Here is an 18199-nt window from a genome sequence, read left to right as displayed (position 1 = left end):
TTGCAGAAATATACAAAAATTTTAAATATACAAAAATACAAAAATGTAGTTTTATGCCACAGCAAGTCAAGGAGAGCCCGGTACCAATTCTCTTGAAGGAGCAGAAACCTGCAAGCAACTTAGTGATGCTGCTCAGTGTGCTAGTATTTTGTGCAGACTATGCACAGCGAATAAAGTGGAATGACTTTCGTGAACATCTAGAATAGTGCCTCTTTTGATTAATTTTTTTTGTTATTGGCAAACAAAAACAGCTCAGAGTGCGAAAGGTAGAATCGCGTTGCCTGACTCTTCTGCAGAGTCCTCTCCTTTACCTCCCTTTGGGGTATGCATAAAAAATGGCCAAAGGTCATTCCGGCTAGCAGGGTTCACTGCAGTGAAAGAATACAGGCGTGGCAGGGTAAGGCATCCTAGTGCCCAGCGACAGTGGGATCAGGCAATTTACACGGAGAAGGTGGCTGTAGCTGGCCCTGAGTGAAGCTAATTACAGATTGATAAGGAAAGTCCCTGCCCTGTAGCAGACAAAATTTGTATGTCAATGACGATTATCATCATCATCATGTGTATCTACATCTCTCCAGACAGCATCCGAGCAATGTTATCTACAAAAACCAAGGCTAAGCTTGCCCCTCAACTGGCTGTTTCCTAGAGGGGACCCATCACTGTCCGTGGATGTCATCACTCACGCTTTTGGCTGCACGGCCAGCAACAAGACTGCACTGAAAGAGGTGACGCGCAGTACCCTGTCTAGGCTACATGTGTATGCAGAATGCAAGCACCTTGATCAGTGCACTAATGAAAAGGTCTGCCTCCCCACCCTTCCTTCAAAACTAATGAAACGATTCTGCTTTTCCGACTATGGTTCCACAAGTGGAAAAGAGAAATTCTTGCGATGAAAGGGAGGAGATTGGAAGCCGAGTGGATTAAAGTGGCAGAGATGAGGAGAATATGAATCAGAATTTGAGCTCCTACAGTCACTGACTTGCACCGAACGAGCAGATGTGAGAGAGAAAACAGCTTAACTCCCATTGCAACACAGCTATTTGCAACAAACAACGAGGCAGTGATTATTTACCTAAGCGAGGCTAAATATTAGCTCTTGGTTTTCAATTCAGTAACTCAAACACGGATGCATGAAAGTGTTAATGGATCCTGCCCATGAATCAATGGCGCAGATTTCAACAGCACAAGTGTCACACAAGTCCCAGGGAGCGTGCAAAGCATGCACGGAAAGCCTCCACTTCGATGTGTCCTACTACATTGAGGCTTGCAAGTGTACCCGACACGGGCTGTCCCAGATGTAAAAACCCTGCTACCGGTCCCCCTGGGAATGCCAGGTGGATGCTGAGGTTGCACTGGACATTCAGGTGTAATGGGCACCTTAGGAGAGGCATGGCCACAGTAAACATGGCCGGCTGGAAAAAGAAGAAACCCTACTTAATTGGAGAGACACGGGAGAGGCCTTTGCCCTGTAGTGGGCGTAGTCAGGATGATGCAGATGCTAAACTCAATTTGTTTTTGTTCTCTGCCATGCATCAAAATTAAGAAAATATGCCTTACTAAATCCTCCTGCTCTCTCCAAGGGCACAGTGCCGGTTGTCAATCTCGCCATGGTAGGAGCACATAAACGTGTGAACAATTTGGGAGAAGGCCGAGGCAGTGAAGACAAGATGAAATAAATATTGTCTGCTACATTGGAGTCATGTCAGGACGGAACTAAAGCTCTTCTGTGAACACCCTTATTACAAATCCATGCCAAGACACACTACTCAGCTGAGCACATCGCACACGTGGTGTTGGAGCCCAACATGAGCAAATGAAACAAGCTCCCAACTCTAGCAAAGTGCAGGAGAGATGCGAGAAAGGGCAAAAGCTAGTGCTGGTTTTTAATAAAAAAGAATCAGATATCTCACTTCAGCAGAAACCTAGGGTCAACAGAAATATGGTACCAAAATGAGGTCCTAAAAAGTGGTGCCATTAATAAACTCGTGATTTGTCAAAGGTGGGAAAATATGAAATGTTAACCAGTAAGAGTTTGTACAAGTACTTACAATGCACCAACTACAAATGAATATGAAATAATATCCATGGAAGTGGAACATAATTACAATAAAACTGCAATGCCTTTGCATTACTTGCATGCTCCTTAAGTGCCTCCAGTTATTTTTTTTCCTTTTTACCATCTCAACACGAGGAACATGCAGAATGGTTTAGGTTTGGTTTGGTTTATGGGGTTTAACGTCCCGAAGCAACTCAGGGTATAGGGACGCCGTAGTGAAGGGCTCCGGAAATTTCGACCACCTGGGGTTCTTTAACGTGCACTGACATACTTTTGAATATAGAAGGCATGAACTAAAAGGAACATAAAATATGCCAGGCGTTTCAGGAGAGATTATAAGTAATTCTTGAAAATAGGTTCCTTGAGGTAAAAATATTGCTTTTTCAGCGTACTGCAGTAGTACCAACGTTGGCGGACACCTGAAAACCAGTGAACTGTTTCAAGTAGTAACCTAGTTAACTAACTTTTAACAATCGGCTGTTTAACTGTTAGAGTTAGGTGCCTAGTTGCGGCTCCCAGGGAGTGAGGGCGACAGCTAGGACATTCGTTAGCACCTCCACCAGATGTCAAGTAGTGGTGACTGCAGTCCGGCGAACAGGACGTCGGTGAAAATGGCTTCTAAACAAAACTCTTTGTTTAGGCTCACTTGCACCCACAAAGGACTAAATGAGACTGCGGCGGCATAGCAACAGGCGTGCTCCGCGGTCATCGAACAGAATGCCCGCCGCTCTCGGCCGCACTCATTTTAAAGCTGATAGCGAACTTTCGGAATAAAGCGTGCAAAGTTACTAGAACGTTCTAGAACAACGTACAATCGGCTCCGCGTGGATGCGATCAATCGTGATAAATCAGGTCGCGTCTTGCATCACAAATAAAGGGATAAGTAGACGTTCCGGCAGCTTTGAAGAATGAACAAACAAACACTACAAAGACTCGCGGCCATATCCTTACAAAACAGTTTTAGAGTCTATTTAGTGTCTATAGACTTCTCTCTATAAAGTACAAATGCCACAGACAGTCTATAGATTTATGGCCATACACTTTTAGTAGATTTGAGTCTATAGACTATGAATAGAGAAAAAGCAGTATCTATAGGAAGTCAATAGCGTCAATAAGAAGTCTATAGACTGTCTGTAGACCATTTTTATAAGGGTATTGCACCCTCCTTTGGCACGAAGCGGCCACCATGTGTGGTTGACTCACCGTGTGGTTGAGGAGTGTGTAGAGCAGCCTTCCCTTGAGCAAGTCCAAGACCCGTGTGACGCCGTCGTCGGCTCCAGTCACCAGGTACTCGCCCGACGGGTGGCACAGCGTTCCGGGCACCCTGGTGTGCGATGTACTCCTGCAGAATGAAGAGAACAGAAATACCATAGAAATGAATAGTATGGCAAATGATTTATTAGTGCAACAATTTTGTTTGCAGGCATAAGACATGGCAGGATGTGACTGATCTAGTGGGGGAACACGTTGTGGGTAGAACACAGAGAAGGCAGAGCCTGCACAGCATTATTATGCTGTGCAGGCTCTGCCTTCTCTGTGTTCTACCATGGAGCAAAGTGGTTGTGCACTGCAATGATGGACAGGATGGTGTAGTAACGGCTAGCAGGCATCATTCAGAGCCAAAGGTGCCAAAACCAGTAAAATAGCATGCACTACTATACTTGGGGACAACTTTTTGGCAGCGCAGCAGAGAAACTAGACAGGAAAGGGAAGGACCTTTGTTCCCGCGCTGTGGGGGGTGGGCTCCTGAGCCGTAGTGACCCTGCACAGTCTCTCCAGCTCCCCCTTTTCACCCCTCCGAACCTCTCTCCCAACACACAAATACCCACCCTCCACAGCACAGGGACAGAGGCCCGCCTCTACCTCTTTCCTACCTAGCCTCTGCTGTTTTGCCTCTCCAGTGAATCACTGAGCAGTGAGACGTGAAGTGATTTTCTTTTCTGCTCCTCCAGCAAGCTCCAGCCGCTCACCTAACGCCCAAACATCTCACCACTCACACCTCGATGCCCACCGAACACATTAAGAACAAAACAATGATACAAAAACTTATGCGAAATCTTCAGATTCAACTGCAGAATTAAGCAGCAAACGGCCCTCTGTGGAGGCCCCTTCCAACAAATGGCATTGACCTATTGTCATGATATCACGGTCAACTACCCAGCACATACTAGCATAGCACTGCAGGTGGGTAGCAGGCACAAAGTATTTGACCACAGTGTCAAAACAATAAGCTAACATCTCTGGTTGGAGAGCCTCCGCTGAGGGCCAATTGCTACTTCGTTCTCGAGATGCAGCCTACTATATTCCGAGTGCAGATTGCAGGTTAAGCTCGAGAGGAGTAGATGATTATTACAGATCAGATATTTTACAAGCTTGCACACCTGTTGTCCTCCGGCAACATCGCTGATCAGTAGTTAGTACAATCACCACAGCTTGCACTGAGGCAGGTTTCTAGTTCGGTGCAGAAAAATAGTGACTAAATATTGCATGTTTAAATTACTGATGCGTCAAAAAGCCTGGTAAGGCCACATAGACACTGCACCCTTTGGCTGAACAGAGGGGGCCAATAAATTTCTTTAAGTATGGTCAACAAACGTGACAAGTTGCAGTGGAATCTTGTGAATAATCAGCACTTGCTCAGCCCTGTATCTTTCTACTGTCAATACAGAGTTTCAGAATTTGCAAAGACCGAAAGGACCACTTTATGCTGCAAACTAATTACTAATTCCACCTTAGAAACAGCTCCTTTAGGTGATACTACCACAAGCATTCTATTTCAGTCTCCGAGATCTTGAAGTTTAAATGTTTTCGCGTTACACTAGACAGCAGTTTTGACTCCAAGCAACACGCTGATAACTTAAGCCCCTCAGCTGGCACTAGCAGGCTATGGTCTCAAAGTCCTTAATTAAAAATTATTTGCTTCTTTCTCATTCATTCTCATATCGCATACCATTGCAAACCATGGCTTTGCACATTCAAAACCTATTTGGACCCAACTGTTCGACTGTAAAAATTAGCGGTGTGAATAATGCCCTCATCAGGTTTATTGCTTTCGAGCAGTGATTTATTTTTCAGATTGGAAATACTTCTCTTCACGTAATCCTCTACTCTGATTGTCAACATTTCAAAAGGTAAGGCAACAATATGTAATAATCACTCATTATGGTTAGGCATCCTTGTGATTCCTACCCATAACATTAAAAATGAAAAAAAAACTTCATTTACCAGTTAATGGAAACACGTATGGCCAATCATTGTTTCAGTATCAATGTTGAAATAAGGAAAACCTTGCCGATAGAAGTCTGCTTTCAACATGGTGTTCTCCATAAAAAGGTTCCATCTTTCAAAGGTCAGTAAAATAAGTTGAGGTGCCTACATGGAGCCAATGCTTTCTCATCAAATTATATGATTCCTGCATTTACGTACATTTTCTATCATTCCAATTGATTACACCATAGCTCAATCCTGTTTTGGAAGCTGCTGCACTATGCATACCTTATGTGCCAATGCATGCTTTCGCTATTGACCCAAAAGTTGTTTGCTGGTGTTTCCTGTGCAGTATCATGATGAAATAAATTGAATGAGCATTTCTGGTGCTTCTCTGGAAATGAGCTTGCAACCTCACCTTGTGAACTTCCTGTGTCCTCCACAGGAAGGCCACCAGGCACCCACGTGACGAATGCATTCCAGACGGAACTATGGAGATGGAAATATGAACATGGAAAGATGGAAGTTCTCAAATATAGATTCAAATAATTTTCAACCATGCAACACACATACTGCATACGCACTTGAAATTACTAATATTACTTCACCTCACACCAAAGTTCTGTCATTAAGAAATGTAGTGAAAATGGAGGCCACATCCAGCCAATATCCATTATGATATCTGTCAAAAGATTATCATATTATGCACACAAGTGGTGCTTAGTTTGAATAATAATTAAAGGATGCTGTATCAGGGCATTTATGCAGCCCAAAAAAAAACTGACTCACATATTTTGAGCTCCGAACACACCTACCCAAAATTAAGTACACAATTAAATGTTTTTGCGTTACACTAGACAGCAATTCTGACTCCAAGCAACACACTGATAACTTAAGCCCCTAAGCTGGCTGGAACTAGCAGGCTATGGTCTCACAGCTGAAGGCGTTTTCATCTTCCTGTATTAAAAATCATTTGCTTCTATCTCTTTCATTCTCATATCGCATACTACTGCAAACCATGGCTTTGCACATTTAAAACCTATTTGGACCCAACTGTTCGACTGTAAAAATTAGCGGTGTGAATAATGCCCTCATCAGGTTTATTGCACTCGAGTAGTGATTTATTTTTCAGATTGGAAATACTTCTCTTCACGTAATCCTCTAATCTGATTGTCTCCATTTCAAACGGTAAGGCAACAATATGTAATAATCACTCATTATGGTTAGGCATCCTTGTGATTCCTACCCATAACATTAAAAATGAAAAAAAAAAACACTTAATTTACCAGTTAATGGAAACACGTATGGCCAATCACTGTTTTCAGTATCAATGTTGAAATAAGGAAAACCTTGCCGATAGAAGTCTGCTTTCAACATGGTGTTCTCCATAAAAAGGTTACATCTTTCAAAGGTCAGTTAATAAGTTGAGGTGCCTACATGGAGCCAATGATTTCTCATCAAATTATATGATTCCTGCATTTATGTACATTTTCTATCATTCCAACTGACTACACCATAGTTCAATCCTGTTTTGGAAGCTGCTGCAGTTATGCTTGCATACCTTATGTGCCAATGCATGCTTTCGCTATTGACCCAAAAGTTGTGTGCTGGTGTTTCCTGTGCAGTATCATGATAAAATAAATTGAATGAGCATTTCTGGTGCTTCTCTGGAAATGAGCTTGCAAACTCACCTTGGGAACTTCACCAGGCACCCACGTGACGAATGCATTCCAGACGGAACTATGGAGATGGAAATATGAATATGGAAAGATGGAAGTTCTCAAATATAGATTCAAATAATTTTCAACCATGCAACACACATACTGCATACGCACTTGAAATTACAAATATTACTTCACCTCACACCAAAGTTCTGTCATTAAAAAATGTAGTGAAAATGGAGGCCACATCCAGCCGATATCCATTACGATATCTGTCAAAAGATTATCATATTATGCACACAAGTGGTGCTTAGTTTGACTAATAATTAAAGGATGCTGTATAAGGGCATTTATGCAGCCCCCAAAAAAACTGACTCACATATTTTGAGCTCCGAACACACCTACCCAAAATTAAGTACACAATTAAATGTTTTTGCGTTACACTAGACAGCAATTCTGACTCCAAGCAACACGCTGATAACTTAAGCCCCTAAGCTGGCTGGCACTAGCAGGCTATGGTCTCAAAGCTGAAGGCGTTTTCATCTTCCTGTATTAAAAATCATTTGCTTCTATCTCTTTCAGTCTCATATCGCATACTATTGCAAACCATGGCTTTGCACATTTAAAACCTATTTGGACCCAACTGTCCGACTGTAAAAATCAGCGGTGTGAATAATGCACTCTTCAGGTCTATTGCACTCGAGCAGCGATTTATTTTTCGGGGAGAAAATACTTATCTTCATGTAATCCTCATAATTGATTGTCTCCATTTCAAATGGTAAGGCAATATGTAATAATGACTCGTTATGGTTAGGCATGCTCGTGATTCCTACCCATAACAATAAAAATGACACTAAAAAAAATGTTAATTTACCAGTTAATGGAAACACGCATGGCCAATCACTGTTTCAATATCACGGTTCAAAATAAGGAACACCTTGCCGATAGAAGTCTGCTTTGAACATGGTGTTCTCTATAAAAAGGTTCCATCTTTCAAAGGTCAGTTAAATAAGCTGAGGTGCCTACAGGGAGCCAATGCTTTGTAATCAAATTATATCATTTCTGCATTGACGTATGTTTTCTATCCTTCCAACTGATTACACCATTGTTTAATCCTGTTTTGGAACCTACTGCACTTATGCATGCATACCTGATGTGCCAACGTATGCTTTCGCTATTGACCGAACAATTGTTTGCTGGTGTTTCCTGTGCAGTCACAGTTGACACACAGAATCCTGTGTGTCAAATGTCAGTTATTCTCTCTTTAAGACTCTTCACGATTGCATAGAAATAGATGCCAGAGGAAAACTCAGAATACACTACATCACAAACACCAGCCCATGTGACACAACATAAACACAGCATGAAGAAACAAAATGACACCGTCCTGCGAGTGTTGTGCCATGGTATTCTTCCACCGTCTAATGCACATCTTTAATAAAAGCAGCCGATTACTTCGTGCCCTTGTTATTCTAACCCAAGTGTTTTCGAGCTCACTAATTACACGAAACACAGCAGGAACCAACAAAAAAAATTTCCCATGTAATTTTTGAGTACCTAAAAATGGAGAGGGAAGCTAAACTTTGTCTATCAGGAGGAACTTTTTCCCGTGCTTTCTGAAATCAAGCCAAGCAGGCATTTTGAGAACAGAATATAAGGAATTTTTTCCTATTCCGATACGACAAAAAAAACAAAACAAAAAGAAAGGCATTGAAATACTAAAGTACAAAAATTCTTATAGTAGCTAGTCTCTGTTTGCTTGGTTCTAAAATCTCTGCACCGTTCTGGCATACGAACTGCGAAGGAATGTTGCTCTGCATCCTAAGCTGGACTAAAACCACAAGGCGTGAATACGAACCTTACACTCAGAAATTCCAGCTCGACACCGAGTGCGGTAACTCCCTTCTTTCTTTCTATGCATCCAAAACAACTTCATCGACTCACTCTGACAGGCCTTGTGCATCCTCCATGTACGCATGTGCCTGACCTTCCTCTGTACGCGACGCAGGAATTCTACATGAGACCTGCAAAAATTAGCACACACGACAAAGAATCCTCTTGAAGCAGCACATATATCCCATAGCTGTAAATCTACCCTGCAACACACACACATCGAACGTCTCTCATAATGATGCCAAAATAGGGTGTGAATTTAGGCCTGTGACTTCTTAAGCTTGCAGACTGGGAAATTCAGTGTATGTGAGGCCTATCATTAAAATGAGTTTCAAGTTCTGGAATAACAAACGTTAGAATTTTACAAAATTAAACACACCCTCTCATCGCCAAACCCATCATTTGACAATTTCACTAGCACGTATTCAACGCTTTCACTAGCACGCACATCAGGACGATGTAAGGTGCATTTCTGATCTTGGTTCTCTGACCAATGTCCAAAGTCTATGTCATCCCCACTAGGAGCTCCCTGTGTCAGAAGCACGCCTTCCGCTCTACCCAGGTGCCAGCAGGTTACTCTTCCCGGTCCTGACACTGCGCTGAGTTAAAGGTCGATTAACGCAGCAACAGTGGAGATAGAATGCAGAGGGGGGTACAAATAGTGGATTGAAAGTAGTTTTATGCCACAGCAAGTAAAGGACAGTCCAGTACAAATTCTCTTGATGGAGCAGAAAACTGTAAGCGGCTTAGTGATGCTGCTGAGTGTGATAGTATTTTGTGGAGACTATGTACAGCGAATAAAGTGGAATGACTTTCGCCAGCATCTGGAATAGCGCCTCTTAATTAGTTTTTTTTTATTGGCCAAACAAAACAGCTCTGAGTGCCAAAGCAACTTAACCACCAGCACTGAAAATGCCGGCAAGAAAATTACCATAAGAGAGGTCTTATTTTATTTGTTGGGAAATCTTACAAAGATAAAATTTAGGTGAGCACTATTTGTCGTAATTTTTTGCCAGTAAAGCTGTGCAGCAGACGCCTTCTTCAGCTCCCTTTCTCTACGAATTCATGAAAATTCTTAATAGACTGAACAGAAGCCCTCTTTTCTGTAAGTGGAACCTACGACTCAGGCGACCTTATCTAAATACATGAAAACAGTAAAACAGTGTTGCTAAACCATTGAATAGGCGAACGCACGGTGACAAGTTCAGTGGAAAAGGTGAACTTGAGCCACAGCCACGACTTGCACATTGTCAGTTATCCAGGAGCTTCAAAAGAGCTGTGCTTGCCATGCGGACAAAGTCTTGGCATCAGGCAACCTTGCACAGAACCAGTCTTCTACCGGTGCCCTTGTCGCTCTTAAATTTTTTCAATTTGGGCACAGGCCCGTTGGACGCTTTGATGCATTGGGAGCATGAACACTACATGCAGTGTCAGCCGTCACGATGGATGCCGGTTGCCTCTGCTCAGGCTCCAGGAGGTGGGCAAATGGGAGTGGAGAGGCTATTGAGAATATTCGAGAAACGGACCAGGGCCGTCCTGAACTCGCAGTAACATTATACTGCTTGGAAATCACAGCTTCCAAAATATTACAAGAAACTGCAAAAAAGTTACAAGAATATGAGTAGGCAGAACCAGTTTTTTTGAACATTGAGCTTTAAAGTTAAGAGTAATCCAGGTACGTATTTGGAAATGACTCCAAAGTGACAGCCAAAAGCCAACCTAAATGCATTTCACAGAAGGTTGCAGAAATATACAAAAATTTTAAATATACAAAAATACAAAAAAGTAGTTTTATGGCACAGCAAGTCAAGGAGAGCCCGGTACCAATTCTCTTGAAGGAGCAGAAACCTGCAAGCAACTTAGTGATGCTTCTGAGTGTGCTAGTATCTTGTGCAGACTATCCACAGCGAATAAAGTGGAATGACTTTCGTGAACATCTAGAATAGTGCCCCTTTTGATTAATTTTTTTTTGTTATTGGCAAACAAAAACAGCTCAGAGTGCGAAAGGAAGAATCGCGTTGCCTGACTCTTCTGCAGAGTCCTCTCCTTTACCTCCCTTAGGGGTATGCATAAAAAATGGCCAAAGGTCATTCCGGCTAGCAGGGTTCACTGCAGTGAAAGAATACAGGCGTGGCAGGGTAAGGCATCCTAGTGCCCAGCGACAGTGGGATCAGGCAATTTACACGGAGAAGGTGGCTGTAGCTGGCCCTGAGTGAAGCTAATTACAGATTGATAAGGAAAGTCCCTGCCCTGTAGCAGACAAAATTTGTCTGTCAATGACGATTATCATCATCATGTGTATCTACATCTCTCCAGACAGCATCCGAGCAATGTTATCTACAAAAACCAAGGCTCAGCTTGCACCTCAACTGGCTGTTTCCTAGAGGGGACCCATCACTGTCCGTGCATGTCATCACTCACGCTTTTGGCTGCACGGCCAGCAACAAGACTGCACTGAAAGAGGTGACGCGCAGTACCCTGTCTAGGCTACATGTGTATGCAGAATGCAAGCACCTTGATCAGTGCACTAATGAAAAGGTCTGCCTCCCCACCCTTCCTTCGAAACTAATGAAACGATTCTGCTTTTCCGACTATGGTTCCACAAGTGGAAAAGAGAAATTCTTGCGATGAAAGGGAGGAGATTGGAAGCCGAGTGGATTAAAGTGGCAGAGATGAGGAGAATATGAATCAGAATTTGAGCTCCTACAGTCACTGACTTACACCGAACGAGCAGATGTGAGAGAGAAAACAGCTTAACTCCCATTGCAACACAGCTATTTGCAACAAACAACGAGGCAGTGATTATTTACCTAAGCGAGGCTAAATATTAGCTCTTGGTTTTCAATTCAGTAACTCAAACACGGATGCATGAAAGTGTTAATGGATCCTGCCCATGAATCAATGGCGCAGGTTTCAACAGCACAAGTGTCACACAAGTCCCAGGGAGCGTGCAAAGCATGCACGGAAAGCCTCCACTTCGATGTGTCCTACTACATTGAGGCTTGCAAGTGTACCCGACACGGGCTGTCCCAGATGTAAAAACCCTGCTACCGGTCCCCCTGGGAATGCCAGGTGGATGCTGAGGTTGCACTGGACATTCAGGTGTAATGGGCACCTTAGGAGAGGCATGGCCACAGTAAACATGGCCGGCTGGAAAAAGAAGAAACCCTACTTAATTGGAGAGACACGGGAGAGGCCTTTGCCCTGTAGTGGGCGTAGTCAGGATGATGCAGATGCTAAACTCAATTTGTTTTTGTTCTCTGCCATGCATCAAAATTAAGAAAATATGCCTTACTAAATCCTCCTGCTCTCTCCAAGGGCACAGTGCCGGTTGTCAATCTCGCCATGGTAGGAGCACATAAACGTGTGAAAAATTTGGGAGAAGGCCGAGGCAGTGAGCACAGCATGAAATAAATATTGTCTGCTACATTTGAGTCATGTCAGGACGGAACTAAAGCTCTTCTGTGAACACCCTTATTACAAATCCATGCCAAGACACACTACTCAGCTGAGCACATCGCACACGTGGTGTTGGAGCCCAACATGAGCAAATGAAGCAAGCTCCCAACTCTAGGAAAGTGCAGGAGAGATGCGAGAAAGGGCAAAAGCTAGTGCTGGTTTTTAATTAAAAAGAATCAGATATCTCACTTCAGCAGAAACCTAGGGTCAACAGAAATATGGTACCAAAATGAGGTCCTAAAAAGTGGTGCCATTAATAAACTCGTGATTTGTCAAAGGTGGGAAAATATGAAATGTTAGCCAGTAAGAGTTTGTACAAGTACTTACAATGCACCAACTACAAATGAATATGAAATAATATCCATGGAAGTGGAACATAATTACAATAAAACTGCAATGCCTTTGCATTACTTGCATGCTCCTTAAGTGCCTCCAGTTATTTTTTTTCCTTTTTACCATGTCAACACGAGGAACATGCAGAATGGTTTAGGTTTGGTTTGGTTTATGGGGTTTAACGTCCCGAAGCAACTCAGGGTATAGGGACGCCGTAGTGAAGAGCTCCGGAAATTTCGACCACCTGGGGTTCTTTAACGTGCACTGACATACTTTTGAATATAGAAGGCATGAACTAAAAGGAACATAAAATATGCCAGGCGTTTCAGGAGAGATTATAAGTAATTCTTGAAAATAGGTTCCTTGAGGTAAAAATATTGCTTTTTCAGCGTACTGCAGTAGTACCAACGTTGGCGGACACCTGAAAACCAGTGAACTGTTTCAAGTAGTAACCTAGTTAACTAACTTTTAACAATCGGCTGTTTAACTGTTAGAGTTAGGTGCCTAGTTGCGGCTCCCAGGGAGTGAGGGCGACAGCTAGGACATTCACCTCCACCAGATGTCAAGTAGTGGTGACTGCAGTCCGGCGAACAGGACGTCGGTGAAAATGGCTTCTAAACAAAACTCTTTGTTTAGGCTCACTTGCACCCACAAAGGACTAAATGAGACTACGGCGGCATAGCAACAGGCGTGCTCCGCGGTCATCGAACAGAATGCCCGCCGCTCTCGGCCGCACTCATTTTAAAGCTGATAGCGAACTTTCGGAATAAAGCGTGCAAAGTTACTAGAACGTTCTAGAACAACGTACAATCGGCTCCGCATGGATGCGATCAATCGTGATAAATCAGGTCGCGTCTTGCATCACAAATAAAGGGATAAGTCGACGTTCCGGCAGCTTTGAAGAATGAACAAACAAACACTACAAAGACTCGCGGCCATATCCTTACAAAACAGTTTTAGTCTATTGAGTGTCTATAGACTTCTCTCTATAAAGTACAAATGGCATAGACAGTCTATAGATTTATGGCCATACACTTTTAGTAGATTTGAGTCTATAGACTATGAATAGAGAAAAAGCAGTATCTATAGGAAGTCAATAGCGTCAATAAGAAGTCTATAGACTGTCTGTAGACCATTTTTATAAGGGTATTGCACCCTCCTTTGGCACGAAGCGGCCACCATGTGTGGTTGACTCACCGTGTGGTTGAGGAGTGTGTAGAGCAGCCTTCCCTTGAGCAAGTCCAAGACCCGTGTGACGCCGTCGTCGGCTCCAGTCACCAGGTACTCGCCCGACGGGTGGCACAGCGTTCCGGGCACCCTGGTGTGCGATGTACTCCTACAGAATGAAGAGAACAGAAATACCATAGAAATGAATAGTATGGCAAATGATTTATTAGTGTAACAATTTTGTTTGCAGGCATAAGACATGGCAGGATGTGACTGATCTAGTGGGGGAACACGTTGTGGGTAGAACACAGAGAAGGCAGAGCCTGCACAGCATTATTATGCTGTGCAGGCTCTGCCTTCTCTGTGTTCTACCATGGAGCAAAGTGGTTGTGCACTGCAATGATGGACAGGATGGTGTAGTAACGGCTAGCAGGCATCATTTAGAGCCAAAGGTGCCAAAACCAGTAAAATAGCATGCACTACTATATTTGGGGACAACTTTTTGGCAGCGCAGCAGAAACTAGACAGGAAAGGGAAGGACCTTTGTTCCCGCACTGTGGGGAGTGGGCTCATGAGCCGTAGTGACCCTGCACAGTCTCTCCAGCTCCGCCTTTTCACCCCTCCGAACCTCTCTCCCAACACACAAATACCCACCCTCCACAGCACAGGGACAGAGGCCCGCCTCTACCTCTTTCCTACCTAGCCTCTGCTGTTTTGCCTCTCCAGTGAATCACTGAGCAGTGAGACGTGAAGTGATTTTCTTTTCTGCTCCTCCAGCAAGCTCCAGCCGCTCACCTAACGCCCAAACATCTCACCACTCACACCTCGATGCCCACCGAACACATTAAGAACAAAACAATGATACAAAAACTTATGCGAAATCTTCAGATTCAACTGCAGAATTAAGCAGCAAACAGCCCTCTGTGGAGGCCCCTTCCAACAAATGGCATTGACCTATTGTCATGATATCACGGTCAACTACCCAGCACATACTAGCATAGCACTGCAGGTGGGTAGCAGGCACAAAGTATTTGACCACAGTGTCAAAACAATAAGCTAACATCTCTGGTTGGAGAGCCTCCGCTGAGGGCCAATTGCTACTTCGTTCTCGAGATGCAGCCTACTATATTCCGAGTGCAGATTGCAGGTTAAGCTCGAGAGGAGTAGATGATTATTACAGATCAGATATTTTACAAGCTTGCACACCTGTTGTCCTCCGGCAACATCGCTGATCAGTAGTTAGTACAATCACCACAGCTTGCACTGAGGCAGGTTTCGAGTTCGGTGCAGAAAAATAGTGACTAAATATTGCATGTTTAAATTACTGATGCGTCAAAAAGCCTGGTAAGGCCACATAGACACTGCACCCTTTGGCTGAACAGAGGGGGCCAATAAATTTCTTTAAGTATGGTCAACAAACGTGACAAGTTGCAGTGGAATCTTGTGAATAATCAGCACTTGCTCAGCCCTGTATCTTTCTACTGTCAATACAGAGTTTCAGAATTTGCAAAGACCGAAAGGACCACTTTATGCTGCAAACTAATTACTAATTCCACCTTAGAAACAGCTCCTTTAGGTGATACTACCACAAGCATTCTATTTCAGTCTCCGAGATCTTGAAGTTTAAATGTTTTCGCGTTACACTAGACAGCAGTTTTGACTCCAAGCAACACGCTGATAACTTAAGCCCCTCAGCTGGCACTAGCAGGCTATGGTCTCAAAGTCCTTAATTAAAAATTATCTGCTTCTTTCTCATTCATTCTCATATCGCATACCATTGCAAACCATGGCTTTGCACATTCAAAACCTATTTGGACCCAACTGTTCGACTGTAAAAATTAGCGGTGTGAATAATGCCCTCATCAGGTTTATTGCTTTCGAGCAGTGATTTATTTTTCAGATTGGAAATACTTCTCTTCACGTAATCCACTAGTCTGATTGTCTTCAATTCAAAAGGTAAGGCAACAATATGTAATAATCACTCATTATGGTTAGGGATCCTTGTGATTCCTACCCATAACATTAAAAATGAAAAAAAAAAACTTAATTTACCAGTTAATGGAAACACGTATGGCCAATCACTGTTTCAGTATCAATGTTGCAATAAGGAAAACCTTGCCGATAGAAGTCTGCTTTCAACATGGTGTTCTCCATATAAAGGTTACATCTTTCAAAGGTCAGTAAAATAAGTTGAGGTGCCTACATGGAGCCAATGCTTTCTCATCAAATTATATGATTCCTGCATTTATGTACATTTTCTATCATTCCAACTGATTACACCATAGCTCAATCCTGTTTTGGAAGCTGCTGCACTATGCATACCTTATGTGCCAATGCATGCTTTCGCTATTGACCCAAAAGTTGTGTGCTGGTGTTTCCTGTGCAGTATCATGATGAAATAAATTGAATGAGCATTTCTGGTGCTTCTCTGGAAATCAGCTTGCAACCTCACCTTGGGAACTTCCTGTGTCCTCCACAGGAAGGATACCAGGCACCCACGTGACGAATGAATTACAGACGGAACTATGGAGATGGAAATATGAACATGGAAAGATGGAAGTTCTCAAATATAGATTCAAATAATTTTCAACCATGCAACACACATACTGCATACGCACTTGAAATTACAAATATTACTTCACCTCACACCAAAGTTCTGTCATTAAAAAATGTAGTGAAAATGGAGGCCACATCCAGCCGATATCCATTACGATATCTGTCAAAAGATTATCATATTACGCGCACAAGTGGTGCTTAGTTTGACTAATAATTAAAGGATGCTGCATCAGGGCATTTATGCAGCCCCCAAAAAAACTGACTCACATATTTTGAGCTCCGACACACCTACCCAAAATTAAGTACACAATTAAATGTTTTTCCGTTACACTAGACAGCAATTCTGACTCCAAGCAACACGCTGATAACTTAAGCCCCTAAGCTGGCTGGCACTAGCAGGCTATGGTCTCAAAGCTGAAGGCGTTTTCATCTTCCTGTATTAAAAATCATTTGCTTCTATCTCTTTCATTCTCATATCGCATACTATTGCAAACCATGGCTTTGCACATTTAAAACCTATTTGGACCCAACTGTCCGACTGTAAAAATCAGCGGTGTGAATAATGCACTCTTCAGGTCTATTGCACTCGAGCAGCGATTTATTTTTCGGGGAGAAAATACTTATCTTCATGTAATCCTCTTAATTGATTGTCTCCATTTCAAATGATAAGGCAATATGTAATAATGACTCGTTATGGTTAGGCATGCTCGTGATTCCTACCCATAACAATAAAAATGGCACTAAAAAAATGTCAATTTACCAGTTAATGGAAACACGCATGGCCAATCACTGTTTCAATATCATGGTTCAAAATAAGGAAAACCTTGCCGATAGAAGTCTGCTTTGAACATGGTGTTCTCTATAAAAAGGTTCCATCTTTCAAAGGTCAGTTAAATAAGTTGAGGTGCCTACAGGGAGCCAATGCTTTGTAATCAAATTACATCATTTCTGCATTGACGTATGTTTGCTATCCTTCCAACTGATTACACCATTGTTTAATCCTGTTTTGGAACCTACTGCACTTATGCATGCATACCTGATGTGCCAACGTATGCTTTCGCTATTCACCGAACAATTGTTTGCTGGTGTTTCCTGTGCAGTCACAGTTGACACACAGGATTCTGTGTGTCAAATGTCAGTTATTCTCTTTTTAAGACTCTTTACGATTGCATAGAAATAGATGCCAGAGGAAAACTCAGAATACACTACATCACAAACACCAGCCCATGTGACACAACATAAACACTGCATGAAGAAACAAAATGACACCGTCCTGCGAGTGTTGTGCCATGGTATTCTTCCACCGTCTAATGCACATCTTTAATAAAAGCAGCCGATTACTTCGTGCCCTTGTTATTCTAACCCAAGTGTTTTCGAGCTCACTAATTACACGAAACACAGCAGGAACCAACATAAAAAATTTCCCATGTAATTTTTGAGTACCTAAAAATGGAGAGGGAAGCTAAACTTTGTCTATCAGGAGGAACTTTTTCCCGTGCTCTCTGGAATCAAGCCAAGCAGGCATTTTGAGAACAGAATATAAGGAATTTTTTCCTATTCCGTAACGACAAAAAAACAAAACAAAAAGAAAGGCATTGAAATACTAAAGTACAAAAATTCTTATAGTAGCTAGTCTCTGTTTGCTTGGTTCTAAAATCTCTGCACTGTTCTGGCATACGAACTGCGAAGGAATGTTTTTCTGCATCCTAAGCTGGACTAAAACCACAAGGCGTGAATACGAACCTTACACTCAGAAATTCCAGCTCGACACCGAGTGCGGTAACTCCCTTCTTTCTTTCTATGCGTCCAAAACAACTTCATCGACTCACTCTGACAGGCCTTGTGCATCTTCCATGTACGCATGCGC

At 42.7% G+C, this 18199-nt stretch overlaps 1 protein-coding gene across 1 annotated transcript in view; it reads right to left on the bottom strand.

Moving 5' to 3' along the window:
* LOC149355441 (uncharacterized) overlaps positions 1-18187 on the bottom strand; it is a 79751-nt gene extending 61564 nt beyond the window's left edge. Inside the window, exons 1-6 of the mRNA XM_089576113.1 lie at positions 18162-18187; positions 13807-13945; positions 8869-8948; positions 6955-7003; positions 5682-5752; positions 3260-3398 (exon numbers count right to left, since the gene is read on the bottom strand). Of these exons, the coding sequence (XP_089432239.1) occupies positions 3260-3398; positions 5682-5752; positions 6955-7003; positions 8869-8948; positions 13807-13945; positions 18162-18187 (504 nt within the window). The remainder of the gene's footprint in view (positions 1-3259; positions 3399-5681; positions 5753-6954; positions 7004-8868; positions 8949-13806; positions 13946-18161) is intronic.
* Between the last annotated feature and the right edge of the window lie 12 nt (positions 18188-18199).

Source organism: Amblyomma mixtum, chromosome 3 (assembly GCF_055824585.1).
Source record: "Amblyomma mixtum isolate Tamu chromosome 3, ASM5582458v1, whole genome shotgun sequence".
Lineage (NCBI taxonomy): Eukaryota > Metazoa > Arthropoda > Arachnida > Ixodida > Ixodidae > Amblyomma > Amblyomma mixtum.
This window is presented reverse-complemented; position numbering and strand designations above follow the sequence as displayed.